The following is a 26,229-nucleotide window of genomic DNA, read 5'->3' as shown; positions in this document are numbered from 1 at the left end:
GGTAGTGGATTCAGAATTGGGTTCCAGTTCCACCTCTGCCACTTCCTTACTGTGTGACCTTCAGTAAGTGAAGGAGGCTTTGAGCAGGAGATCCTCTCTGTACAATGAGGCTGATGGACATGCCTCCCTGATAATTTAGGATGAAATGCTCCAGACAATGCCTTGATGAGATCAACTGCTCAAAAGTGGCCACCATTACTGTATTGATGGTGACTTAGTTTCATGCCCCTTCTCCCCTCCCCCCAGCACCAAACCATGAGTGGGTGCTGTCCCTGGGTAACTAGGCTGCTCGTTTGCACTGATGGAAGCTGACAGACCTTCCTTGGCTGAGCACAGGAGGTGCTTAGCATCTGCAGGAGCCTCCGGCAAGAACAGTAGGGGATTTGCAAGCAAATTTCAGGAGTTTGATTCGATACTCTGCAAAGCTCCAGTGAGCAATTTTTTGCAAGTTTGCTTAGCTGCCTGGGATATTCTACTTTGCTGGGTTTGGAGAAGTCACACTTCCAAGCACATGCATTATTCCCAGTGAGTCTCTTTGATAACTATCTGAAGGTTGCAAACTCCAAAATTAAGATCTTCACCTGCCATTCACAGTTTGAATGTATTGTGTCTATGTACTAACAAAACAAAAGGAAAAGAAACACTTAGCCTATTCAACAACCCTCCCCACCCCCTACCATTGCAGGTGGATTTTTCTTGTTAGTAATGTAATTAAAGGCATTTTCTATCCTGGCTTCTCCATTGGAGGAGCTAGGAAAGGCAAGGTGGTCTTACAAAGAATCTTCTCAATTAGGCTGTGTCCAGAGCTGTACAAAAACTCTTTTATTCATTCTTGCTAAAGATGTACTTGCTTCACCGATGACCTGACCCCTGCAGACTAGAGATCGTTTCTAATGTATTTTATTCAATAATGTCTGGTGCTCACCTGCAGGCCTTGGTGTTGGAGGGGCATTGGAGCTAGAGGAGGCACTATGTATCAGAGGTTGCTTTCTGTGACCAGGGAGGTTCTTCTAGAAGCAAGGGACAGCATCCGCTCCTGAACAGACACGTGGGGATTAGGTCACTGATAGTCCGGTCTTACATCATCTAGCCCGTGCTCTGCATAACATGGGCTCCCAGGAGCGAGCAATCAAGGCACACCAGATAGTGCTAACCCCCCTCATGTTACAGACACAGTCCTCATCGACTCCTACTCAGAGACCCTCTCCAGGGGCAACACTACTGCTGAGCAGAGGATATATCATAAGTAGTAACCAGTGGTTATTTCACCCTGGAGAAGAAAATGGCAACCTGCTCCAGTATTCCTGCCTGGGAAATCCCATGGACAGAAGAGCCTGGCAGCTTACAGTTCATGGGGGTCACAAAAAACAAGAAGTGCAACTCATGGGGTCAAACATGACTAGCAACTGAACAACAGGTACCATTCTAAGTTATGTGCTTTCCTGGTGGCTCAGTGGTTAAGACTCTGCCTGCCAAGCAGGAGACGCGGGTTCGATTCCAGGGTCAGGAAGATCCCCTAGAGAAGGAAATGGCAACCCACTCCAGTAGTCTTGCTGGGAAATCCCATGGACAGAGGGGCCTGGCAGGCTACAGTCCGTGGAGTCACCAAGAGTCAAATAGGACTTAGCGACTACACAACAACCGTTTCTAAGCTATGAGCACAAACTGACAATGACAGTAAGAAATACTGGGTTGGCCAGAGTTCATTCAGGTTTCATAAGATGTTACAGAAAAACCCAAACGAACTTTTTTGGCCAAGCCAATGGATGTTATAAAGAGCCTCCTTTTATACTTGATGAAATGGGGCATGGAGAAATGATTCAGTAGCCCACCCAAACTCAAGCTGTCAGTATAGGGACTGCAATCTGAGCTCACTGTGACCCCAAAGCCAGTGCCCTGGTCTGGTCAGGACACTGCCCCTCCCAGGAGCCCTGAGGATCTGCTACCCCAGGCCCTTGTCTGGAGAAGGCAATCCTGCGCCATCTTCATTCTCCTCTCTTTGAACTTTGGATGAAGTGGAAACTCAGGGCAGGGATTTGGGAGACAGGTCAGGTAAGAAAGGGTCCCAGAGGCCTTACCGAAATAAAAGCAGAGCCTTCAAATCCACAGGACTCCAGAATTAGAGCACGGCATCAGTGTGTGTCTACTCTGTGGCCAGCGTTTCGGTATACCGGCCTATTGCATGCTCAGGGAAACATTACTATCTCGCTTACTTTTGTAAGAGAAAACTGAACCTCTTAGAGGTTAAGTAGAAGTTATAGATCTCAGAATTTGGTTGCCGTATTTCATTGACTCTAAGGTACCATCGCCTATGAGGTGTTCGGTTTCTATGCAGCACTAAGAAAAACCACCCAATAGACAGTCAACAAGGAAATTCACATGCCTGCCTCTCCCTGGGTATTGGTTAGATGAAAAAACAAACAAAAATCCTCTCCAAGAAGCTGAACTCCAAAGTGGAATGCGCGTGGTTTTGCCACCTGAGTTCACACTCTGAATGTGATCTTTAAAAAAAGTCAGGCAGAGAATTTAAAGTGGTCTCTGCCTGCAATGCAGGATTCCTGGGTTCAATTCCTGGGTCAGGAAGATCCCCTGGAGAAGGGAAAGACTACCCACTCCAGTATTCTGGCCTGGGGAATTCATGGACTGTATAGTCCAAGAGGTGGCAAAGAGTGGGACACGGCGGAGAAACTTTCACTTCACTGGGTTCATATTGCCCCCTAGTGACCAGTAGCAGCAATCACAAACCTCCCTGGAAGAATTCAAGATTTTAAGTCTCCAATGACAGTAAGATAACTCTCTGATTTCAGTGTTAAAAGGTAGGGTAAAACTTGTGCATCTTAGATTTGTTGAAATATTTACTGTATTTATGACTACAAAGTCTTGTCTCTTCCCACTGCCCTAACCTGCTTTTTGAGAGCAACTTTGGACCATAAATGTATATTTTCTGAAAGAAAACCTGGAAATGGAAACAATGATTTTTACGTTGGAAATTCTGTAGGAAGAAAAGGCTTCATTCTGTTTGAACAATATGTGGTTATTTGAATAAGGGAAACTGTTCTCCTTTCCACCTTTATTTGTGAATTGGAGAACATAAAAAACCGCTTTGAAATATCATCCAGACACTTCTTGGTTACATTAGCTTGTAAAAATTAGCATATGTACCAAGCTTTATGTGAAGTGGGACTTTTACCTGCCTCCCAGTGTTGCATAAATACTTGTTAAGTGACTGAGCAGCTACTGCTGCTAAGCCACTTCAATCGTGTCCGACTCTGTGCAACCCCATGTAGACGGCAGCCCACCAGGCTCCCCAGTCCCTGGGATTCTCCAGGCAAGAACACTGGAGTGGGTTGCCATTTCCTTCTCCAATGCATGAAAGTGAAAAGTGAAAGTGAAGTCTCTCAGTCGTGTCCAACTCTTGGTGACCCCATGGACTGCAGCCTACCAGGCTCCTCCGTCCCTGGGATTTTCCAGTCAAGAGTACTGAAGACTCGGGTTAATAAGGAGAATCTTTGAGGAGATTGTCTCACCCCTGCAACTGGCCTCAAGCTATATGTTGTGAATCCTAAGAGCCAAAAGACATGGGTTGCTTTTGGTCTGACTCTTGACAGTGGAGTTTCAGGAGAGAAGATTGTAATGTTCTGCTTACTCCCTGCCATGTCATCTCATGGTGGTTCACAGGATGTCCACGCAGAGAAATCTTCCGAGTTAAGCTTCAGAAAGTGTGTACATGACTCCTGTGTCTTAGCCAAGTTTGAACGGCACACTTTCCTTCTCTGTCCTCAGGTTTTCTCACCTGTGAAATGAGATAGTTGGGCAGCTCCTGGTAGCTTTCAGCTGTCAGTGCTTTGAGGCTGTGAATTCCCGGAGGTCCTGCTGAACACATGTCCTGGTTTGCCCAGTTTACGTCCATTTTCTCGACGTAATTATAAATGGCAGCTCCAGTCACTCAAAAATCACACAGGTGACAAGTCATGTGACCCCAGGCTTAGATCTTGGCCTGGTTAGAAGTAGCCATTCTCAACATCTTCACTTGCCTGCGACCACATGAGATTTCTGGGAAGACTCCAGAATGGGGGTAGAGCCCTTATCCAGTCATCTAAGGTTCCCTCCACTAAAGAATTCTCTGCCTGTCTTTAATTTCTGGCTAAAATTTCCTAAAGGGAGCTTATAGATCTCAGGGGCAAATAAAAAAAAAAATAAAACTGTGATAAAGAGATGTAGGAATCATGGGGTTTGTCACATGCTGTCAGTCATATTGGGTTTTTTCTTCTAATATATATGAATTTGTTCCCTAAAAAAGGTAATGCATTTGCCCTAGCAAAAGCTTATACCAAGCATATAAAAGTGAAAAGTGAAAGTGAAGAAACAAAGAAAATGACATCTCTTGTGATCTCAACCCGCAATGCCCAGTGTTAATATCTTGCCGTGTGTCACGCTAGTCATCCATGAATGTGATTCTTTACACTTATCTGTGCAATGTTTCTATTAAAACAGGGCCATTTATACATCATGCCTTATAAGATAGTGCTAAGCATTCTTCACTTGAACTTTGCCCCACAGTAATAAATGTTTAGTTACAAAATATTTTTTGTAACTGCATACTATGCCAGTGGGTATTTTAACTACTTTTGCTTTTGTTCCCTCAGTTTTTAACTATTGCAAATTATAAATTGCATTGCCATTACCAGGGTCATAGTTATATCATACATCCATGTTTAATTATTTTCTTGGGATAAAATCATAAAAATGGGTACAAGAGAATGCACATTTTAAAATACTCGTGTATTCTGAAATAACCCTCAAAAATTGTGCCTATGCTTTCTAAAAATTACCAACTTGATAAGATACAAGGAGCATCTTCCTGCCATATTTAAAAAAAATTATTATTGAGGTTGAATGTCTTTCTGTATATGTGTTTTGTCTTTTGGTCTTTATATTTCTTCTTTTGTGATCTTCACATTTGTCTTAATTATGTGACTTGAATGTTCATCTTAATTGTCTTTTATTGTGATGCTCATTTCTGTCTTATTGATTTGTGAGTGTTCTTTATATATGAAGATCTTAATCCCAGAACACTTAGAGAAAGGTGATATTTCTCAGCCTCTACCCCTTATTTCTCTTCTGGGACAAGGCTCTGAATGAAACTTAGATACAGAAGGCATGGGTTGCCATTTCCTTCTCCAGGGGATCTTCCTGACCTAGGGATTGAACCCGGATCTCCCGCATTGCAGGCAGACGCTTTAACCTCTGAGCCACGAGGAAAGCCCATTTGTGATCTTCACATTTGTTTTAATTATGTGACTTGAATGTTCGTCTTAATTGTCTTCTTTTATTGTGATGCTCTTTTCTGTCTTATTGATTTGTGAGTATTCTTTATATATGAAGATCTTAATCCCAGAACGCTTATAGAAAGGTGATATTTCTCAGCCTCTACCCCTTATTTCTCTTCTGGGACAAGGCTCTGAATGAAACTTAGATATGGAAGGCAATTAACTACAATTACTTTGGTTTCTGGAGAAGGCAATGGCTCCCCACTCCAGTACTCTTGCCTGGAAAATCCCATGGATGGAGGAGCTTGGTGGGCTGCACTCCATGGGGTTGCTAAAAGTCGGACACGACTGAGAGACCCCACTTTCACTTTTCACTTTCATGCATTGGAGAAGGAAATGGCAACCCACTCCAGTGTTCTTGCCTGGAGAATCCCAGGGATGGGGGAGCCTGGTGAGCTGCTGTCCCTGGGGTCACACAGAGTCGGACACAACTGAAGTGACATAGCAGCAGCAGCACTTTGGTTTCTAGGCCAAAGAAAGACTTTAGTGCCGTAAGAGAGCTTAATCACATGGAAATAGTCACTGGAGTGACTTCACTCAACTTGATGTTACAAAAACATCAGGACCACCTCAAAATGAGGCAATTTCCTTATTTTGAATAAAGATGAAGATATATTCAGTGCACACTTCAAAACTGATTGAAAATTTATGTTTTGATGTAGGGTGTTTTATGTTTAGTGCACCGTTAAAAATCAAACCATATTGATGGCGATTAGATTCCTTCCTTCTTTCAATGCCAATATCTATCTTCCTGTTAAATTCCGAAATTTGTTCTTTGAGAAATCAAGGCCTCCTTTGTCACCCTTACAAATTTAAGCAATAAAAAGCCTCTTTGTCCTAGGCTAATAGTTTTCAAACTTGAAGATCTTGTTTAATATGTAGGCCCCTGCCCATCTCTCTGTCCCTAAGATTCTGATTTTGCAGAGGGACCTACATTTTGAGAAAACCCTTCTGGGATTCTGTTGTCCTGAGTTGTCAGCCACATTTCTCCATTCTTGGCTGTACTTTGAAATGGGCTAGTCACTTGCTTTATGCCTTCAGAGATCAGATCACGTCAGAAGGTCCTGTAAGCCTAGAAGGAATGTCTCTATAGGCCTTCCGAGGGCTCAGGCTTGGGGGTCAAACAGACATTGGTTCAAGCCCCACTTTGAAAATAGGTGTAGGTGCAGTGGAGACTTGATTAACTTACAGATCATTATTGGATAATAACAAGTTGATAGATAGACACCCCTGTGCACATGCAAAAGCTTCATTTATTTCACGAGTTTTTGAGTGAGTGAAAGTCGCTCAGTCATGTCCGACTCTTTGCAACCCCACAGGCTGTAGCCCACCAGGCTCCTTTGTCCATGAGGATTCTCCAGGCAAGAATATTGGAGTGGGTTGCTGTTTCCTTCTCCAGGGAATCTTCCCAACCCAGGATCAAACCCAGGTCTCCTACATTGCAGGCAGATTCTTTACCATCTGAACTACCAGGGAAGCTCACAAGTGTTTGGTCTTTGTTAAAAGACACAGGAAAGAACATAACCTTGTTTACTGAGTAAACATGACTTTAACCCAATTCCTGCTAGATACTGGCCAGGTGATGGAGGAAGAGGTGTTTTGCCCTTCATTGGAATGTTGTAAAAATCAGATGAGGCAATTACAGATGATGTAATACACATATAATAGATGTCTGAATAAATGCAATAGTTATTTTTTCTCTATCCTTCTGGTGAATTCTATACCAGTCCAATTCTGGGTGAGGCTGCATCCTCACTTAAAATAAATCTTACACTTCTACAGCTTCTTTAGAGAAACTACTTCATTAAAAACTGTGGTAAGGAGCAATCTTAATGTGTCTTCTATCTCAGGGTACTAGGGTCACGACTTTCATAGATTCATAACCTTGTAAGGTATATGCTAATCAAGTACACACCCGAAGCTCATAGATAGTGCTTGCTATGAACTAAGTTCTGTGCCGAATATTTCAAAACATTCATTTAATATTACTTTTATTATGTTCAGTAACCACATAAAAGCAAGGATTTGTCACACAAAGAAACCTTTATATAATCCTTTGTCTCAGTATAATTGATTCTTATATCTGTTCAGAATTTTACTCAGTTTTCTCTATCCTTTATAAAGAAAATCAAAGCTAACTGAAGGCTTAAGAGATTTCAGGAAAATGTGTCACAAACTTTGAAATATTTCTTCTTTCTATAAACTCCTATTGGAGTTATAATGAGTGAACTAAAATAAGGAGTTCCAGCAAAGCAGAGGAGGGTAGGTAAATGAATGAAAAATCTGTTAAGAAGTTGGATTCTGGGATTAAGTAATGAGAGAAAAATGCTTTTGTCTATTTTGGGAAATGTTCAGAATGTGTTGAAGCCCACTATTTCTTATTTAGATGCAGAGGGGAGATACATGAACACTGAACCAACTGGTCTCTGGTTTTTGAAGAAATTACTCCTTTGTAGCCTCAGGTTATTCTTGAGTTTTATTGCTCTAATAAGGTTCAGAATAATAAGAATATTTAGAGCACCTTCTTCAGGTAAGAGGGACAGATTTCAAATCATTCCTATTCAAATAATACCTAAGTGAGAATCCTTTACATTCTTGATATTATCTTGTAAAATTTCTGCTACTTCTACACCCTCTAGGAGGTCAAATGAGATCAAGGACTGTGTCACTTGTGTCTTTTATCAGATCAATTAGTGAGCTCCAGTGACACAAAGCCAGCATTTTCAGAGTCAGGAGTACCAATTTCATCCGTAATAGTCTAGTGTAGAATGGTACAGTTATGATTCCAACCTAAAGGTCATCATCTCAGTCTTTAAAAGTAATCGGATGCTTTATGTGTGGATATAAGCATCATCTAAAACTACGGGCTTCTGGGCAAAAAGTCAAGAAGCAGTTATCATTCTCATCCCCTCACCATGTCTTGGGTAACTGGGTCCTCAAGAAAGGAAGAGTCTTTCCTCCCCAAAATGGGACGTTTGAAGAAGGGTGAGCTGGGAGAATGGTGGGTTGTAAGCTTTGTAAAAGTTTGACTTGGAATTTTCATATGGCAATCCATCTCCCTCCCCAGGAAGACCATAACACATTGTGTGCTTAGCCACTCAGTCATGTCTGACTCTTTGCAATGCCATGAACTATACAATCCATGGAATTCTCCAGTCTAGAATACTGGAGGGGGTAGCCATTCCCTTTTCCAGGGCATCTTCCCAACCCAGGGATCGAACCCAGGTCTCCTGCATTGCAGGTAGATTCTTAACCAGCTGAGCCACCAAGCGAGACCATAATACATGGTCATTGTCAAGACAGATTCACAATACTGTTATCATTAAGGATCTTCTGTCATTCCTGGGGTGGCATCCTCTCTGTCTCACACTTCTGAAGCTGTCCATCTTAAATACTTATTAGCATGATTCCTTGTGACTTTGTTAAAGGATGAGGAGCCCACTTGTGTTTGAAGGTCAAGTCTCTTAGGAAGAAGTATACCAGTGAGACATTCCTCAGATACACCTGTCCCTCATAGAACTGTTCCTGGTAATGATTTGGTTAGACACCAAGATAGGAAATAGAGTCTATTTCAAAATATGAAAGGGCTGAAAATTAGTTTCTTGGTTTTTACTGTAAGTATGTCTTTCACCCAAATGATCTAATTTAAGAGTGCTCTAGTCAGTGCCAGGTTTCACAATACATGGATTCAACAATAGAATGGAGGTTACATTCTTTAGTTCATTCGTACAAAATGAGTAGATTGTCTCAGTTGAGAGTCTTAACATATTAATTTATACTAGTGAGAGATGTGCTAGAAAACTATCTTTCTTCAAACTAGATTTACTCAAAGATGGAATGGGCTGTCAACTGAGGGGCTGATTTCTTCATCACTGGAAATGTTCCAGTAGGAGTTAATGGCTCATTTCTGAAATTTTGCCAAGTAAAATCAGCATTCATCAAAGTTAGATCAAGGTGACAAATAAAATCCCCACTCCACCTACACAATTTTTCAATCCAAATAAATACATGAAGGAAAAAAAAGACAAAACTCATTGTAGTTTGGACAGTTAACTAGATTATTGCTTTGGTTTGAAGTGTCCTCTACACCCACTCCAGTGCTCTTGCCTGAAGAATGTCATGGATGGAGGAACCTGGTAGGCTATAGTCCATGGGGTCACTATGAGTTGGACACGACTGAGTGACTTCACTTTCACTTTTCACTTTCATGCATTGGAGAAGGAAATGGCAACCCATTCCAGTGTTCTTGCCTGGGCTGCCGTCTATGGGGTCGCACAGAGTCAGACATGACTGAAGCGACTTAGCAGCAGCAGCAGCTGCATCTTGTAGAGATGTAAGAATTTAGTAAGTACCTTTTGGCTCATAGTAAAAACTGCTCCTTGGAATAAAAGCTGTGACAAAACTTGATGGCACATTAAAAGCAGAGACATCACTTTTCAGATGTGAAAGTGGTCTGTATATTCAAAACCATGGTTTTTCCAGCAGTCATGTACAGATGAGAGAGTTGGGCCATAAAGAAGGCTGAATGCCGAAGAATGGATGCTTCTGAACTGTGGTGCTGGAGAAGACTCTTGAGAGTCCCTTCAACAGCAAGGAGATCAAACCAGTCAATCCTAAAGAAAATCAACTCTGGGTATTCACTGGAAGGACTGATGCTGAATCTGAAGCTCCGATATTTTGGTCACCTGATGCAAAGAGCCAACTCACTGGAAAAGACTCTAATTCTGGGCAAGATTTAGGGCAGGAAGAAAAGGAGAAGGGTTCAACAGAGAATCAGTTGGTTGGATGGTATCACCGACTCAGTGGACATGAGGTTGAGCAAACTCCAGGAGATAGTAGAGGACAGGGAAGCCTGGTGTCCTGCAGTCCATGGGGTCACAAAGAGTCAAACAAAACTTAGTAACTGAACAGCAACTACAACAATAAATTAGAGAATCTCGCAGAGTGGGGTGATTTCCCTCTGACCCACTTAGGATGATTTTCTAGGCCTGGGTCAGGCAAAGAAACATAAAAAACTAGAAACTCTGTCCATCATCTCTGCAAGCTAACTTCCCTAGTCATATCTCTGTAGATGAAGAATACAGAATGGGCTTTTCCTTGTATGATCACACTTCAGTTCCAAGCTTCCTTATGAAAGATCTAGGAAGTCATAGGTTCTGATGGCTCTGAGTTCATTTATGATTATGTCTTTCAAGAGAATGCAGGGCCAACATCCACAGACAATGAACAAAATGGAACACAAATTTTTCCTGCTGTACTTCCTTGGAAGGGAACCCAAGTTCCAACCTAATCAAATCAAGTAGGAAATTTTCATTTTTTAAACATTTTTTAAATTATTTGAAGGTGGTGGTCGCTCTTATTCTGTTGCATTTAATAAAATCCACTGTATCTTTTATTTTCTTCTCTGTTATTCATTCACCCATTTAGGCCTTAGGGAAAGGGTTCTTTATTTTGCTTTGCTTTGCTTTGTGAGAAGAATCCATAAATCAATCATGAAAATGCAGCAGTGCCAATGTATTAGACTGATTCATGAAGTGTTTTAAGGTCCATTCTTTGCCCAGATCATGCTTCACTTTCATTCTAATGAAGATTTACATAGACTCAAATTTTTGATATATTTTTTTCTTTGTATTGTAAACCACATCACTGAAATATGATCGTTCATCTTGTGAAGATGATTTTAATCTTAAAAACAGCAAAGTCTCAGCAGATAAATGTTAGGTAGTTAGAAGAGGAAAAAGGAGTCCAGGAAAGTGGCTAAAAGACAAGGAAGGGAAAAGCCCCCGAAAATAGAACAAAGGATGGTCCGAGGACTGGAGTGAGGACTTCAGGTAGCACAAACAGCACTCCCGGCTAGCCCAGTTCACACAGGGCAGGCCCAGGGGAGGAGAAAAAACGCATAGTAAGAGGAGCCAAGGGCTGGGGTCTCTCGCTCGCCCGCTCTCTCGGTCTCTTTCTGTCTCTCTCTCTCTGCCTGTCTCTCTCTCATTCTCTCTCTCTCTCTCTCTCTCTCTCTCTCTCTCTCTGCCTCTCTTGCTCTCTCTCTCTCTCTCTCTTCTCTTCCTGTCTTTTGGGTCGTCATGCCCTCACGCCTCAAGGATGTATTTTTCTTTATTTTCTAAATAAAACTGAGCTGTAACACGGAGCTGTAACACTGATCTGTCCGAGAGCTGTGACATGGTCTGTCCGAGAGCTGCAATGCTGGCCCATAGCTTCAAATTTTTGTTGTGATGAGACAGAACCGAGGAAATTGCACACTTCCCTGACATAATATGGGATTCCCCAGTGGCTCAGACAGTAAAGCGTCTTCCCACAATGTGGGAGACCTGGATTTGATCCCTGGGTTGGGGAGATCCCCTAGACAAGGAAATGACAACCCACTTTAGTACTCTTACCTAGAAAATTCCATGGAAGGAGGAGCCTGGTGGGCTACAGCCCATGGGGTCGCAAAGAGTCGGATATGACTAAGTTACTTCACTTTCTTTAGACCTTGAACTTTGGGGTCAAACAGTCTGGATTCCCTCTTTACAATCTGTGAGGTCCTGCTTGTGTTACTCAGTAATTCTAATTTTCAGTTTCATTATCTGCAAAATGGGGATATGATAAATACGATCTTCTTAAAAGTATTGTCATGATAATTAAATGAGATCATCCACAAGAAGCACTTAGGATATTGCCTACTTATTATTATTCAATTTGTTATACTAGATTTTGGCCCTTTTCTGAACTGACCCTTTCCTGAATCAACAAAATCCCTACACATTGAAAAATAATAGTACAGTTATCCCTTTCTACTGCAGGGCATTGATTTCAGGACCATAGGTACCAAGATCATACAGTGACATAGTATTTGCACATAATCTACACACATCCTCTCATATACTTCAAATCATCTCTAATTTACTTAAAATTCAAATGCCATGTTAATAGTTGCAGATAAAGTGTAAATACTATGTAAATAATTGCCAGTGAGTAGCAAATTCAAGTTTTGCTTTGGGGGACTTCCTGGAAATTTTTTTTTTTTCACAAATATTTTTGATCTGTGGTTGGTTGAATCTGCTGGTGTGGAACACCTGGATACAAAGGCCATAATACTTGGAACAAATTACAGATGCTTCCTTTGAGAGCTTGGATTAGAATTTTGATTATACAAAGGGCTACCAAAATTCTAATCTAAGCTCTCTCAAAGGAAGCATCTGTAATTTGTTCCAAGTATTACGGCCTTTTTAATGGGTATTAATCCCATCTACAGTTAGCTCAGTTACTGTCTTCAGGGCATTTCCTGTCCAAAGACAGTGGTGTAGTGGAGCAAAAACTCCACTAGGAGCCAGGAGATGTGGCTTGTTGTCAGAACTTTGCCACCAACCACCTGATTGACTTTGACTAGCCCTTTTCCACATCTGATCTCAAGTTCTTCATTTTTAATGCAGTGGCCAAGTCCTCTTATAGATCAAGGACTCAGTGAATTATAGGACACCTTTTCCAAAGGTGCCCAGAGAAGGGAGAATTCTACCCCTTTGGTGAAAGATCTTATAGGAGGCAAAGGGAGGAGTAAAGACAAAAGTCTTTTTCTAAGACAAAAGATCACATAGGAGATTGTAATTCCCCTTAGAAGAATCCTTTCTAACATGATGGACCCATCAGTCAGCAACATTTTTGGGCACCCTACTGAATACAAGGTACAATTTTGTACAGAAAAATGGAAGACAGCATTCTAGAAAGCAACACTTGTTGGAAAATGTAACAAATGCAGTAAGTCCCTTACACAGGAGTGTTTATGTTGAGAACTTTCAAAGATGCAAATATGTGTTCTTCAATGTCAGGGGGCAGTGAACTTGCAGCTTGCCCTCTGTCTCCTAGTCCTGATGACCCTTCAGCTCCACCATCCCCCACATCCTCTCTCTCCTCCAGTCAGTAACTCTTGTTGTCTGTTCACTCGATGCCAGCCCCTGTATGCCAGCTGTTGTACTTTTCAAGGTACTGAAGATTGAAAATGTATTCTTTATTTTTTATGTTTGTTTGTTGCCTGCTATTTTTGTGAGAAGTACTATCAGCTTATTACAGTATAATACTATATAGCCGATTATGTTAGTTACCTAGGTTACCTTTGTTGGACTTATGAACAAACTGGACTTAGGCTCTTGGAAAGGAACTCATTTGTATGTAGGGGACTCACTGTATAGCAATAAAATATATATAATTCATTGATTACAGTAAATAATTAAATGAGGTTACCACGTGCTATATGGGTGACTCTAAGCACTTTACATATATCAGCTCATTTCATCCTCCCAGCAACCCACGCGAGATAGCTTTTATTATTGTCCACTTTTTCTGGGTAAGGAAACTGTGATGTGGAAAACTTGGTAAATTTGTCCAAGGTTACGTTGCTCGTAAGTGTTGAAGCTGGGATTCAAATCCTGGTAGTCTACCTCTAACTTATGCCATGCTCACCACTAAGACACAAAAGAGTAAGTGGGGCCAAGTGAGGACAGAGAGGAGGCAAGATAAAGAGTCTAACTATGGCAGGAAGGAGAATACGTGTAACTTAATATAGCTGTGAACCAGAGCGCTCAGATCTTCACAAGTCAAGAGGAAGTGAAATGAATCACCACTCAGCCTCAGCACCCTCTCATTCTAAGCCAATTAGGGATGTTCTTTCCACAGTTTTGTCTCCTTTGCATTTCCAAAGTAACAATGCACTCCATTATGAAACCAATATTTTATATTTAATTGGTATCATCTTCACAAATCTTATAAGTTTCTTCCTTTCTATGACCTGTGCTAAGCACTGGAGTTCAAACATGAAAAGATAGAAGTTATTATTAAATTCTAGCATAACAAAATACAGTAAAATGGAACAGCTTTGCAAAACCTATGAATTATATTCATTCCCCCATTTGACAGATAAGAAAACTGAGGTTAAAAGGAATTGGCTTTGTTCACTGTGAAGCACTGACAGAGTGGAGGATCTGGGGGCCAAGTAAGTCCTCCTACTTTATCACCAACCAACTTGCCATCTGAAGAAAATAAGCTTGCTCAAACTCATGTTCACTGAGTCAGTGATGCCCTTCAACTATCTCATCCTCTGCTGACCCCTTCTCTTCCTGCCCCCAATCTTCCCAGCATCAGGGTCTTTTTCAGTGAGTCAGCTCTTCACATCAGGTGGTCAAAGTATTGGAGCTCCAGCTTCCTGCATCAGCCCTTCCAATGAATATTCAAGGGTTGGTTTCCGACTGACTAGTTTGATTTCCTTGAGGTCCAGGGAACTCTCAGGAGTCTACTGTAGCACCTGTTTCAAAGCATAATTCTTCAGCACTCAGCCTTCTTTATGGCCCAGCTCTCTCAACTGTACATGACTACTGGAAAAACCATAGCTTTGACTATATGGACCTTTGTCAGCAAAGTGATGTCTCTGTTTTTTAATATGCTGTTTAGGTTTGCCATAGCTTTTCTTCCAAGGAGCAAGAGTCTTTAAATTTAATGGCTGCAGTCATTGTCCACAGTGATTTTGGAGCCCAAGAAAATAAATTTTGTCACTGTTTCCATTTTCTCCCATCTATTTGCTATGAAGTGATGGGACTGGATGCCATGATCTTAGTTTTTTAAATGTTGAGTTTTAAGCCAGCTTTTTCGCTCACCTCTTTCACCTTCATCAGGAGGCTCTTTAGTTCCTCTTTGCTTTCTGCCATTATGGGGGATTATATACAAGAAAAATTATTATTGTTGTTTTTAGAATCTCATTATCAAATCTATATAACCAAGTTGGTTTGAAATCAGTCAACAGAGAATAATTAGATCTTGTGCAACTGATTGTTAGAAAGAATTCAGATATTTATCGTTCTTTGAATAAACTGCTTTGTGGCTAACTCTTATGTTCAGGCTGGTATGTGTGGGTCTCTCTGATGGTGCCCTATTCTTAGGCAGTGCTCTGGAAAACTGTCAGTAACATGAGTTTTCTATCATTTTATCAAGAGTGGAGATGCTGCGTGATTTTTCAGGGACATGTTCACCTCTAGGTATGGAGCAGATTGTCAGCAAGCAGGCAGAAGACTCAGCACCAGTGAGCAGAAAAAACATTGCCCTCTGACAGCAATGAATGTACAGTTTCTAAGCTGCATTGGTGCCTGCACCATGGAGCTCACTAACTGCGGGTCATTCCCACTCTCCAAGTCACAGCCATGACACCAAGCAGCAAGTTCAGTCTAAAACCTAGACCACACCAAGGAGTAGGCAAGAGAATAAAAATCATGTTACCAGGGACTGGACTCCCATACCAACAGCAAGTTTGACTAATTTTATGGTTTCGTTGACCCAAGCAAGTCTTCTGTTAGTATTAGGGACATAGAGCATGAGAACTCTATTTACTGGCTTCCTTCGTAAAATCATGGTGAAATTCAAATTGGGGATCAAAGACATTGCAAAGTCAGACTTAGCTTTCTGTTCCCACCCCTCAAAATGTTGTGTGCTATGTGATCTATGGTGAGTTAGTAGACCTCTCTGGCATTAAGACAAGAAGAGGGACTTGGCTGTAGGCTAACTTTAAAATCTTTTTCAGTTTTAAAAAATCCTTTCTTCCTTCTGAAGGAATTGGATTATTCCTCAGTTTAGTGACTCAAAGACAGTTCAGGAAACTAGGCAGGACTAAGACAAGTATATACACGTTCAGTGCTGACCTTCCAGAAGCTTTTAAGGGTGGACAATGAAATTACTGAGTACTCTGGATAATCAAAATAAAGTTAGCACCGTTCCCCAGGGCCACCTCGAGCAGACAACAGAAGGGCAATCAAGCATATTGGTCCATCAGTCTTGGTTGCTCTTGTACGAAATGAAAGGACTACCCTTGCTGGAGATTTTCTTGGCCATTTTCTGTTCTAAGACTCCATGAATTTATTTTTCAATAGTTTTCATGAAAAAGGGAGGCAGAAGGACTCTATGGTCAAAAATTTCCTTGTGTCCCCAAGAGCAAGATCCTTGAATGACTTAACGTTTACTCATGAAGAAAGTCCATGTGGATTTGATTTGCTACGTATATGGATGTGTGCTCTGCTGTTTTGTTCAGATGATGTGAGTTCAGAGGAAGGAGGAGAACTGATTTATAAGTTCATGCAAAGTCCCTCTCCCATTCCCTTTTGCTATAAAGGAAATCGGCTCCCTTTTGCTATAAAGGAGATCGTATTCACCCCTGGGCTCTCACTGGAAGGCTGGTGGGAGGGATGGAGGTAATGCCCACAAAGATTTATTAACATATGGATGCCTCTTAATGTCAAATATATATACATATATTTATATATTGAAATGCCTTATCTTTTCTTGTTGTTTCCCCCTGACTCCAAACACTGGTTAAAAACTTAACTCTTCCAAGAGCCCAAATCTGCTGCAATGTAATTCATTCTCCCTTTTTTTTTTAATTACAGTATTCTCAAATGAGGGATGAAGTATTCAAATCAAACTTGGTCTGTGCGTTTATCGTTCTTCTATTTATCACGGCAATACAAAGCTTGCTTCCTTCTTCAAGGTAAATATGAAAGGACTGAGTTATCAGATGCAATGTCTCTGAGAGCTGACGGGCCCTCACCTGGAGCCAGCCACTGACCTTTTCAAGGGATTGGAATTTGAAATAACAGGATCTCGGATTCATAGCCAAACATTTGATGACACCAGGGTCTGTTTTGGTTGTCTCACTCTGCATAATAACCTCATTACTCTCCCAAGGCAAGAGCTTTTTCCCAACCTCAGTAAAAACAACAACAAAAATCAACATAGGGTTCCCTCTTATTTGACATGGCACTCATGAATGCAGAGAGTAAGTATAAATCCCTCCATCACCATTAACGGGTCCCTTTGTTAACTGCATCTTTATTGTTCATAGATAGAATATCCTAGCTTGCAGGGTCAGCAAAATTGACACTTTCATAATACTATAATCAAATATATGTGGCCATTCCCTGGTCCAAATTCTTTACATATACCAACACATTTAATTCTCATGACACCCCTATGGGGTAGGTACTGTTATTATCCCCACTTAAAAAGGAGAAAACTGAGGCTCAGAGTAGTGAATAGAGCTGCCTAACATCTCACAGTTAAAAAATGTTACATCCTAGATTCAAACCAGATTCCACAGCCTGGAATCTTAACACTATTAGACACAGACTTGCACCATACAGGTTACAGGTGCAAGAGCCAGCATTTGAATCTAGTTCTAGATTCATCCAATAGCCATGTTTTTTGCTATCTCCTGTACTGGAAGGTAACACTTGCCTCTCTTTCAGATAAATTCCCTTCCCCCTAAACTTGCCAGGAATTTCCCCATGTTGCTTGGTTAAAAATAACATCAACAAATATTAGTTAAATGTCTAGTACAGGCAATTCTCTCTGGCCCCTCAAGATGGTATCATTCTGCAGGAGGAAGTCTGCATCTTCTGAGATATAATTTAGTGAGAAAGAGAGACATTAATAATGGCTTCCAGTTGCTGAGCATCTATTATGTGCTAAATCCTTCACACAGATTATCTCAATAAAGACTCAAAAATAACCAATAAGTGAGGCAGCATTCTAATCCCCATCCATATAGTGACAAAGCTGGATTTGAACAGAGACAGTCTGTGCTTTTAAATACTTAACTGCTTTGTGCCAAAATCAGTGATTCATTCTGCCTAGGTGGTTTAAAGAAAGTTGGCAGAAGGGTTGATGTTTTGAGCTGAGCAGGATGAGGGAAAAAGAGTGAAAGGGTGTTCCCGGTTTAGAAAACAGTGCAGGAAAAAGCCCAGAGATGTGAATGACCTCGTAGCACAGTGAGTAAGTGGAAGACTCTAGAGTAAAGCATTTGTACAAGGATTTGGTGGGAGCTATGGCTAAATAGGGAGGTAACCAGCAGGAATTCAATGTCAACATGCTATATTAAGGAATTTTATAATTGAATCTGGGAGCAAGGAGACCCTATGAAGGTTTTTGAGGAAGTTTGTAGCATGATTCTGTGAAAGAAAGATGTTTGACTCAAGGGCATGGCAATGCTTGACCTTTTCCTGATTAGCGGGGATATAAGGAAAAAGAGGGATTGAGGGCAGGAGGAGAAGGGGACTACAGAGGATGAGATGGCTGGATGGCATCACAGACTCAATGCACATGAGTTTGGGTGAACTCCCGGAGTTAGTGATGGACAAGGGAGGCCTGGCGTGCTGCGATTCATGGGGTTGCAGAGTTGGACATGACTGAGCGACTGAACTGAACTGAAGGAGAAAGAATCAAACCAGTCAGTCCTCAAGGAAATAAACCCTGAATATTCACTGGAATGACTGATGCTGAAGCTGAATCATCTTTGACCACTTGATGCGAAGAGTCAACTCATTGGAAAAGACCCTGATGCTGGGAAAGATTGAAGGCAAAAGGAAAAGGGGGCAGTGGAGGATGAGACGGTTAGATGGCATCACCAACTCAATGGATATGAATTTGAGCAAATTCCAGGAGATAGTAGAAAGCAGAGGAGCCTGGTGTGCTGCAGTCCATGGGGTCAAAAGAGTCGGACATGACTTAGCGATTGAACAATAACAAAGGAGAAAGGGGATTCCGGGAAAATGGTGGTACATCTCTGAAATTATATGTTTCTGAATTTCTCAGAATTCCCACATATCTGAGCAACTAGATAGCAAAGCCAAAAACCTCAAGGACCATATTTGCAACAAACAGAATTAATGTGATAAACCCATAAATTTCAAAATGGGAATGACAGTCTCCCAAGAGCCCCAAGACTGTGTGATATCAGTATCTGTGTGGAAGGAATTGGAAAGAAACAAGCAGATATCTGTCAGATCTAGGAAGAGAGGAGTCCCAGTATTGCCAACAGTTATCCACGGGAAAGTGCCATGGACCAAACTGCAGAAGCAATTGAAAATGGGAAGGGGTTTGCCCAATCCAGCATCAGGTGAGCATGAAGATTTACAGTTAAGGTTCAAAGAGCTACAACCATTAGACACTGTGAGCTCCTAAAACTGACCAACCAAATCTCCCTCCCAGGACAGGGCCCTGTGTGAATAGGATTAAAATTACTCACAGTAAGGGCTAAAGTGAAGAAAAAAAGGGATGAAGTTTTGAATGCTATGTGAAAACAGCTAAAGGAAGCTCTGTGGGGGCTTCCCCGGTGGCTCAGTGGTTAAGAATCCACCTTGCAATGCAAGGGACACAGGTTTGATCCCCAGTCCAGGAAGATTCCACATGCAATGGAGCAACTAAGCCTGTGCGCCACAACTACTGAGCCTATACTCTAGAACCCACGAGCCACAACCACTGAGCCCGCATATTGCAACTACTGAAACTCATGCACCTGAAGCCTGTGATCCTCTACAAGAGAAGCCACTGCAATGAGAAGCCCATGTGCCATGACAAAGAATGGACCCCAATCACTGCAACCAGAGGAAGACCACGTGCAGCAACAAAGACCCAGCACAGCCAAAATAAAGTAAATCTTTTTTAAAAGACAAGAAAACTCTATGGAGTTAAAAACAACAACAACAACTATCCCAACCCATACTTCTTTATAAATTCTTTTTTTCTTATAATAGCTTTGTATGGGATTGCCACCAATACATTTTGTTGCTAATTTTTGTGTAATTAGCAAAATTTGTGTAGAACAAAAATTAGCAACAAAATGTATTGGCGGCAATCCCATGTGAAGCTATTATAAGAAAAAGAATTAAAAGTAGATTAGCACTTTGCTCTACAGCAGTAATTAACACAATGTTGTAAATCAGCTATCAGTTCAGTTCAGTTCAGTTCAGTAGCTCAGTTGTGTCCGACTCTTTGTGATCCCGTGAATCGCAGCATGCCAGGCCTCCCTGTCCATCACCAACTCACGGAGTTCACCCAAACTCATGTGCATCGAGTCAGTGATGCCATCCAGCCATCTCATCCTCTGTCGTCCCCTTCTCCTCCTGCCCCCAGTTCCTCCCAGCATCAGGGTCTTTTGCAATGAGTCAACTCTTCAGCTATACTTCAATAATAAAGTAAAAATAGATTGATATCCTTATTGGCAATGACACTCCAAAAGACATGCTTACAATAGATATCAAAATTTTAACCTACCAGTTGAAACCCTTAATGTGATTCAAAGCAGCCTATAACAACATAAACCGGAATTAGAAAAAAACTTAGAAATTTGGGATGAGTGCTCAAAAAGGGAATAAAAGAAAGGTACATTTCAGAAATGAAGATTTAATATGAGGAAACATAAGCCACATAAATGGAGCACATAATGCCTTAAGAGAAATAGAAGGTGGAAAGGAAGAATGTTTTTAAAATCAAAAAGGAGATTTAAAGGATTGGCAGAGCCCTATCTCCCACACCTTATCACCGCATCAAGAATCCAGTGTATTATTCGAGGACTATGACGGAAAGAACTGTGAGACCCAGGCTCTTTCTGATAAGTGGGCTTCTCCAGGCAAGAATACTGGACTGGGCTGCCATTCCCTTCCTCAAGGGACCTTCCCAACCCAGGGATCAAGCCTGGGTCTCCTGTGCTGCAGGCGAGTTCTTTACTGCCTGAGCCACCAGGTAAGCCCAATGAATACTTAGGGGAGCTCAGTTCAAGAGAAGAGACAAACCAAGGAAACGAGAAGAGTCTGGAGCCACTGGTGCCTATAGATACGGCACTCCACACGGCCCACCCCTGAGCCTGATTAATACGTTAATGAATCCTCACAGTGAAGGTCTGTTCACCTCAGTGAACAGTGAAACAATATGACCTGAAACAATAGGACCAGTTTTCAACAGAAAACTACAAGGCATACCAAAAGGGAAGAAGAGACAAAGCAGTCATCAGAACCAGGTCTGTTGAAATTATCAGAAAGAGAACTTGAAATAACTATTGCTACATGCCAAGGGTTCAATGGGGAAAAGTAGACATGGTTCAAGAAACGATAGAAGTTCTAAGAAAAAGTCAAAAAGAAACTCACTAGAACTCAAAAACACCATAACAGAAATAATGAATGTCTTTGATGGGCTCATCAATAGATTCAACAAGGCCAAGGAAAGAATCAGTGAGCTTGAATATAGGTCAGCAGAAACTTCCCAAATTGCAAAGCAAACAGAAAAATGAAATGAAAAAAATAATAATAAAGATCAAAGCATCCAAGAACTTTGAGACAATTCCAAAAAGTGTAACTTATGCATAATCAGAATACCAGAAAGAGATGAAAGATCTGAGCAGGAAAAATCTTTGAAGTAATAACGGCTGAAGATTTTCTTAAGTTAACGACAGACACCAAATCACAGAACCAGGAACCTTAGAGAACACTAGACAGTAAATAAATAACCGAATAAATAAGTAGCACATTTAAGTATGTCATATTCAAATTGCAGAAAACTGAAGAAAAAGAAAAAGTCTTCATAGAAGGCCGGAGTGGTGAGGATAGGGGAGTTACTACTTACCTACAGAAGAACAGGAAGAAATACACCATACTTCGTGTCTGAAACCATGCAAGCATGAAGAGAATGAAAAATGAAATACTTATAGTGTTGAAAGAAAAAGTCACCCACCTAGAATTCTATATGCTTCAAAAGCGAAAGAGAACTGAAGATTTTATCAGACAAACAAAATGTACATTTCTATGTGACCTTCCCTGGAATAAATATTTTTAAAGCTTTTTTTAAAAAAAGAAAAAAGTTTTTCAATCAGGAGGAAAACGATGTAGGTCAGAAACTTGATCTACAGAGAAAGGAAGAGAATCAGAAGAGAAATAAATGAAGTTAATTTTTTTTTCCTGTTCTTAATTGATCTAAAAGATAACTGCTAAAAGTGACAATATTAACGATGTATTTAGTGGTTATAAATATAGATGAGCAAAATGAATGACAGCAGCACGATTAGGCATGTGAGGGAGGAACTGGGAATGCTTTAAGGTACAAGCGTTACCCCTGAAGTGCTACAGTGTAATTTGAAGGCTGTTGCTGGTGGTGTCGTTTAGTCACTAAGTGGTGTCCGACTCTTTGTGACCCCCTGGACTGTAGCCCACAAGGCTCCTCTGTCCGTGGGATTTCCCAGGCAAGACTACTAGAGTGGGTTGTCATTTCCTTCTCCAGGGAATCTTCCCAACCCAGGGATCAAACCTGTGTCTCCTGAATTAGCAGGCAGATTCTTTACCACTGAGCCACCAGGGAAGTCCAATTTGAAGGTAAACCATTGTAAACTCTAGAGCAAATATTTTAAAAAAAAAATTAACAAATAAAATTGATACACTAAGAAAGGAAACAAAGTGAAATCATATAAAATGCTCATTTAAAATAAGACAGCATGCAAAAGAAGAGAGGATATTACATGGAGAGTAAAGAGGAAGAGCATTATTGCATAGGTGAAGCCCAGGAGATGTTTTCAGGGTGATGACACTATTCCCTATGATACTGTAATGGTGTATATATGACACTATGAGTCTGTCAAATCCCATAAACTTTACAGCCCAAAGAACGACCTTAATGTATGATGAAGTAAGACTATGATAAAAGATTATTCCTGTATTAAAAGTGCGAAACAGCCTTACTGAAGGGGGTGCAGAGAAAAGACAGGGTTTTCTTAAGCAGCTTAGGGGGTTTCCTAAGGAGTTTGGGGGATTCATGGGCTCTAGAACTAAGCATAAAAAGAACTGTACTTTAGCTGCTAAAGATTTTTCTCATGGACATATGTGTGAACAACTTGAGCCGCAGTTTATGGGCACTGTAAGTAAATGGACTGTGGGAGTCAGGTTTCTCATTGTTGGTCCAGAAGAGGTTACAGACAAAGAGAAAAGGCTAGAATGATCCGTAGGTAAAGGCTTAGAGTAGGAGACGTTAGCATATATTTGTTAAGCTCACTAGAGTGTGTGCCTTTGGGGCATCCCACATGGCATTACTGGTAAAAAAAATTCACCTGCCAATACAGGAGACTCAAGAGACACATTCAATCAATCCCTGGGTTGGGAAGATGCCCTAGAGCAGGAAATGGCAACCCACTCCAGTATTCTTGCCTGGAAAATTCAATGGACGAAGGAGGCTGGTGGGCTACAGTCCAGGGGGCTGCAGAGAGTTGGACCCTACTGAGGGACTGAGCACACCGATACAGTTAGATATAGGATGTCTACATAAACACAGATATGTTTATAGACACAGATTAGAATGTATGCTAAGCCACTTCAGTCGTGCCTGACTCTTTGAGACCCCATGGACTGTAGCCCACCAGACTCTGTGGGATTCTTCAGGAGTGGGTAGCCATTGCCAGTGTCCTTGCTCTGTCAGCAGAGAACATGCAGCAGCAGTGATGCCTCAGCAATGATAGCACATCAAGCGATGGGCACAACCCTGATCCAGATTTCTAACGTCAATATCCAGTGCAAGGAACCAGAGCCCCTTGGAGAGCTGCTGATTCTAAGTCTGGAGTGTAAATATACAAGATGAGCCTGGAACATCATTTAGGGCCAGAAAATTAGGAAGTATTAAAACACACAGTGATGGACACATGTCAAAGGGACATAGGAAAAGCTCCCAAGAACCAGAGTTGGAACAACTCGAGCAAGAAAATAAATAAAATAGTGTTGGATAATAACCCAAAGATTGAGGACAAAAGGAGAAGAGGGCATCAGAGGATGAGATGACTAGATGGCATCACCAATGCAATGGACATGAACTTGGGCAAACTTTAGGAGATGGTGAGGGACAGAGAGGCCTGGCATGCTGCTGTCCATGGGGCTGCAATGAACTGGGTGGCTGAACAACAACAATAACCCAAAATGTAAAATAAATATCCATGGGTTCACACTGATATCAATAAATGGTTGTGTGAATAAAGAAAAGATGAAGAATAAATAAATTTCCCATGGGGAAAAGTCCAAATAATTTATGTAGATACTGTGTCCTTGATGAGGTGCAATTTTACCCTCTACTCCTCAAAGTGTGGCTATGCTGAAAGTGACTTCCTGCCAAGAAGGACAGTGTAGATGGAGGAAAAATAGGGCAGTATACCTCAGCCAGCTGATAATGGTTAAACTCAACAGGGATAAGCCATGTTGATGAGCTGTGATGAGTTGTTCAGATGCTAATTTGTGTCCAACTCTTTGCAACCCCAAGGACTATAGCACATCAGGCTCCCCTGTCCTTTACTGACTCTTGGAGTCTACTCAAATTCAAGTCCAATGAGTCAGTGATGCTTTCTAACCATCTCATTCTCTGTTGCCCTCTTCTCCTTTTGCCTTCAATCTTTCCCAGTATCAGGGTCTTTTCCTATGAATCAGCTCTTCGTATTAGGTGGCCAAATGAGAATACACACAAACTCTGTGGTCTTCCTTCCCAAAACCCATTGTCTAATCATGAGGAAACAGCAGACATACTGCAGTTGAAAGACATTCTGTAAAATACCTGACCAGTACTTCTCCCAACAGTCAAGGTCATTTAAAACAAAGGAAGTATGAGAAAATTTTCACAGCAAGAAGAGCTTAAGGAGACATGACAACCAAAAAGAAGATGGTATCCTGGATTGGCGCTCTAAGTGTGGGAAGTCCTAGAAAGAATATCCAACCCAGTAGGCATAAGCATAATTAGGGGCCAGATTGTGAACTTGAAGTAACATATCACAGTTGTTGTTTTTTAATTTTGGAGATATGTATGATGCTAGAGCTGGGACATGCAGGCTGAAACCTCTTGTCCTAATAGAATGCAACAAAGTCATCATGCTTGATAGTCACCTCTAAAGAACTCAGAAGCCACATTGAAGAAGCTTCTACTGTCCCAAGATGGAATAATTAGAGCTGTGGTGTGGATAACTGTTAAAACAGTCAATCAAATACCAGCAAATATTTTAAACTTTATGAGTCTATAATGACGTTTTTAAGGGTTGATAGCCTTTGGTGGATGGTGGGGAATTGGCTTGTAATACTTAGGCTTCCCTGGTGGCTCAGTGGTAAGGAAACCACCTGCAATGCAAGACCCGAGTTTGATCCTTGGGTCGGAAAGATCCCTGGAGAAAGGCATGGCGACCCACTCCAGTATTCTTGCCTGGAGAATTCCATGGACAAGGAGCCTAGAGGGCTCCAGTCCATAGGGTCCCAAAGTGTAGAACATGACCGAGGAACTAACACACACATACATTGGAAACCACTGAAAAGGAAAAAGGAAACAATCATTTTTTCTGTCTTTCCTGCATGAACTGCAAGATCGGGTGAGTGGAAACTCATAAAATTATCCAAGCTGATACAATGTAAAGAAATTACAGAATTAAAATATCACCATTTCCCAACTTTCAATGAATTAATTGATCTAGTAGCTGACAACACAGGGAGGACAAGCAAGTCTATCTCCTGATGGAAGAACACAAGTCGATAGTCTCATCAAAGGGATCAAACCTAAGTCTGGCCAGGCCTTTGAACTGGGTTCTTAATTTGCACGAATCACAGGGGACAGAAGATATTGGATGAATTCACAAAAGTAAAATCCAGAATAAACAACAAGATCCTACTATATAGCACAAGGAACTATATTCAATACATGTGATAAACCACAGTGGAAAAGAATATAAAAGAGTGTATGTGTATATATATATACACAGAGTGTATTTCAAAGTGATTCAAACTGAGTCACTGAGTCAACTATATTCAATAAAGTAAACTTTTAAAAATTAAAATCCAAATAGTGAGATCAAAGGCACGTTTTGTTCTTGTTGTTTAGTGGCTAAGTTGTGTTTGACTCTTTGCGACCCCATGGACTGCAGCCTGCCAGGCTCCTCTGTCCTTGGGATTTCCCAGGCAAGAATACTGAAGTGGGTTGCCATTTCCTTCCCCAGGGGATCTTCTCCACCCACATCCCTTGTATTGGCAGGTAGATTCTTTGCCTCTGAGGGAAGTGCCAAAGGCATATACTCCTCAATAAATAATATGTAATAAAT

General features: G+C 41.2%; 1 protein-coding gene across 2 annotated transcripts in view; it reads left to right on the top strand.

Annotated features, from left to right (window-relative positions):
- The window catches only part of ADCY8 (adenylate cyclase 8), a 235,353-nt gene that overhangs the window by 148,423 nt on the left and 60,701 nt on the right, over nt 1-26,229 (top strand). For both annotated transcript variants that reach the window (XM_018058572.1, XM_018058573.1), the window contains exon 9: nt 16,748-16,848. In XM_018058572.1, the coding sequence (XP_017914061.1) occupies nt 16,748-16,848 (101 nt within the window). The remainder of the gene's footprint in view (nt 1-16,747; nt 16,849-26,229) is intronic.

The sequence above is a fragment of the Capra hircus genome, chromosome 14 (genome assembly GCF_001704415.2).
Source record: "Capra hircus breed San Clemente chromosome 14, ASM170441v1, whole genome shotgun sequence".
In the NCBI taxonomy this organism is placed as follows: Eukaryota; Metazoa; Chordata; class Mammalia; order Artiodactyla; family Bovidae; genus Capra; species Capra hircus.
Note: the sequence above shows the minus strand (reverse complement) of the source record. Positions and strands in the feature narration are given on the sequence as shown.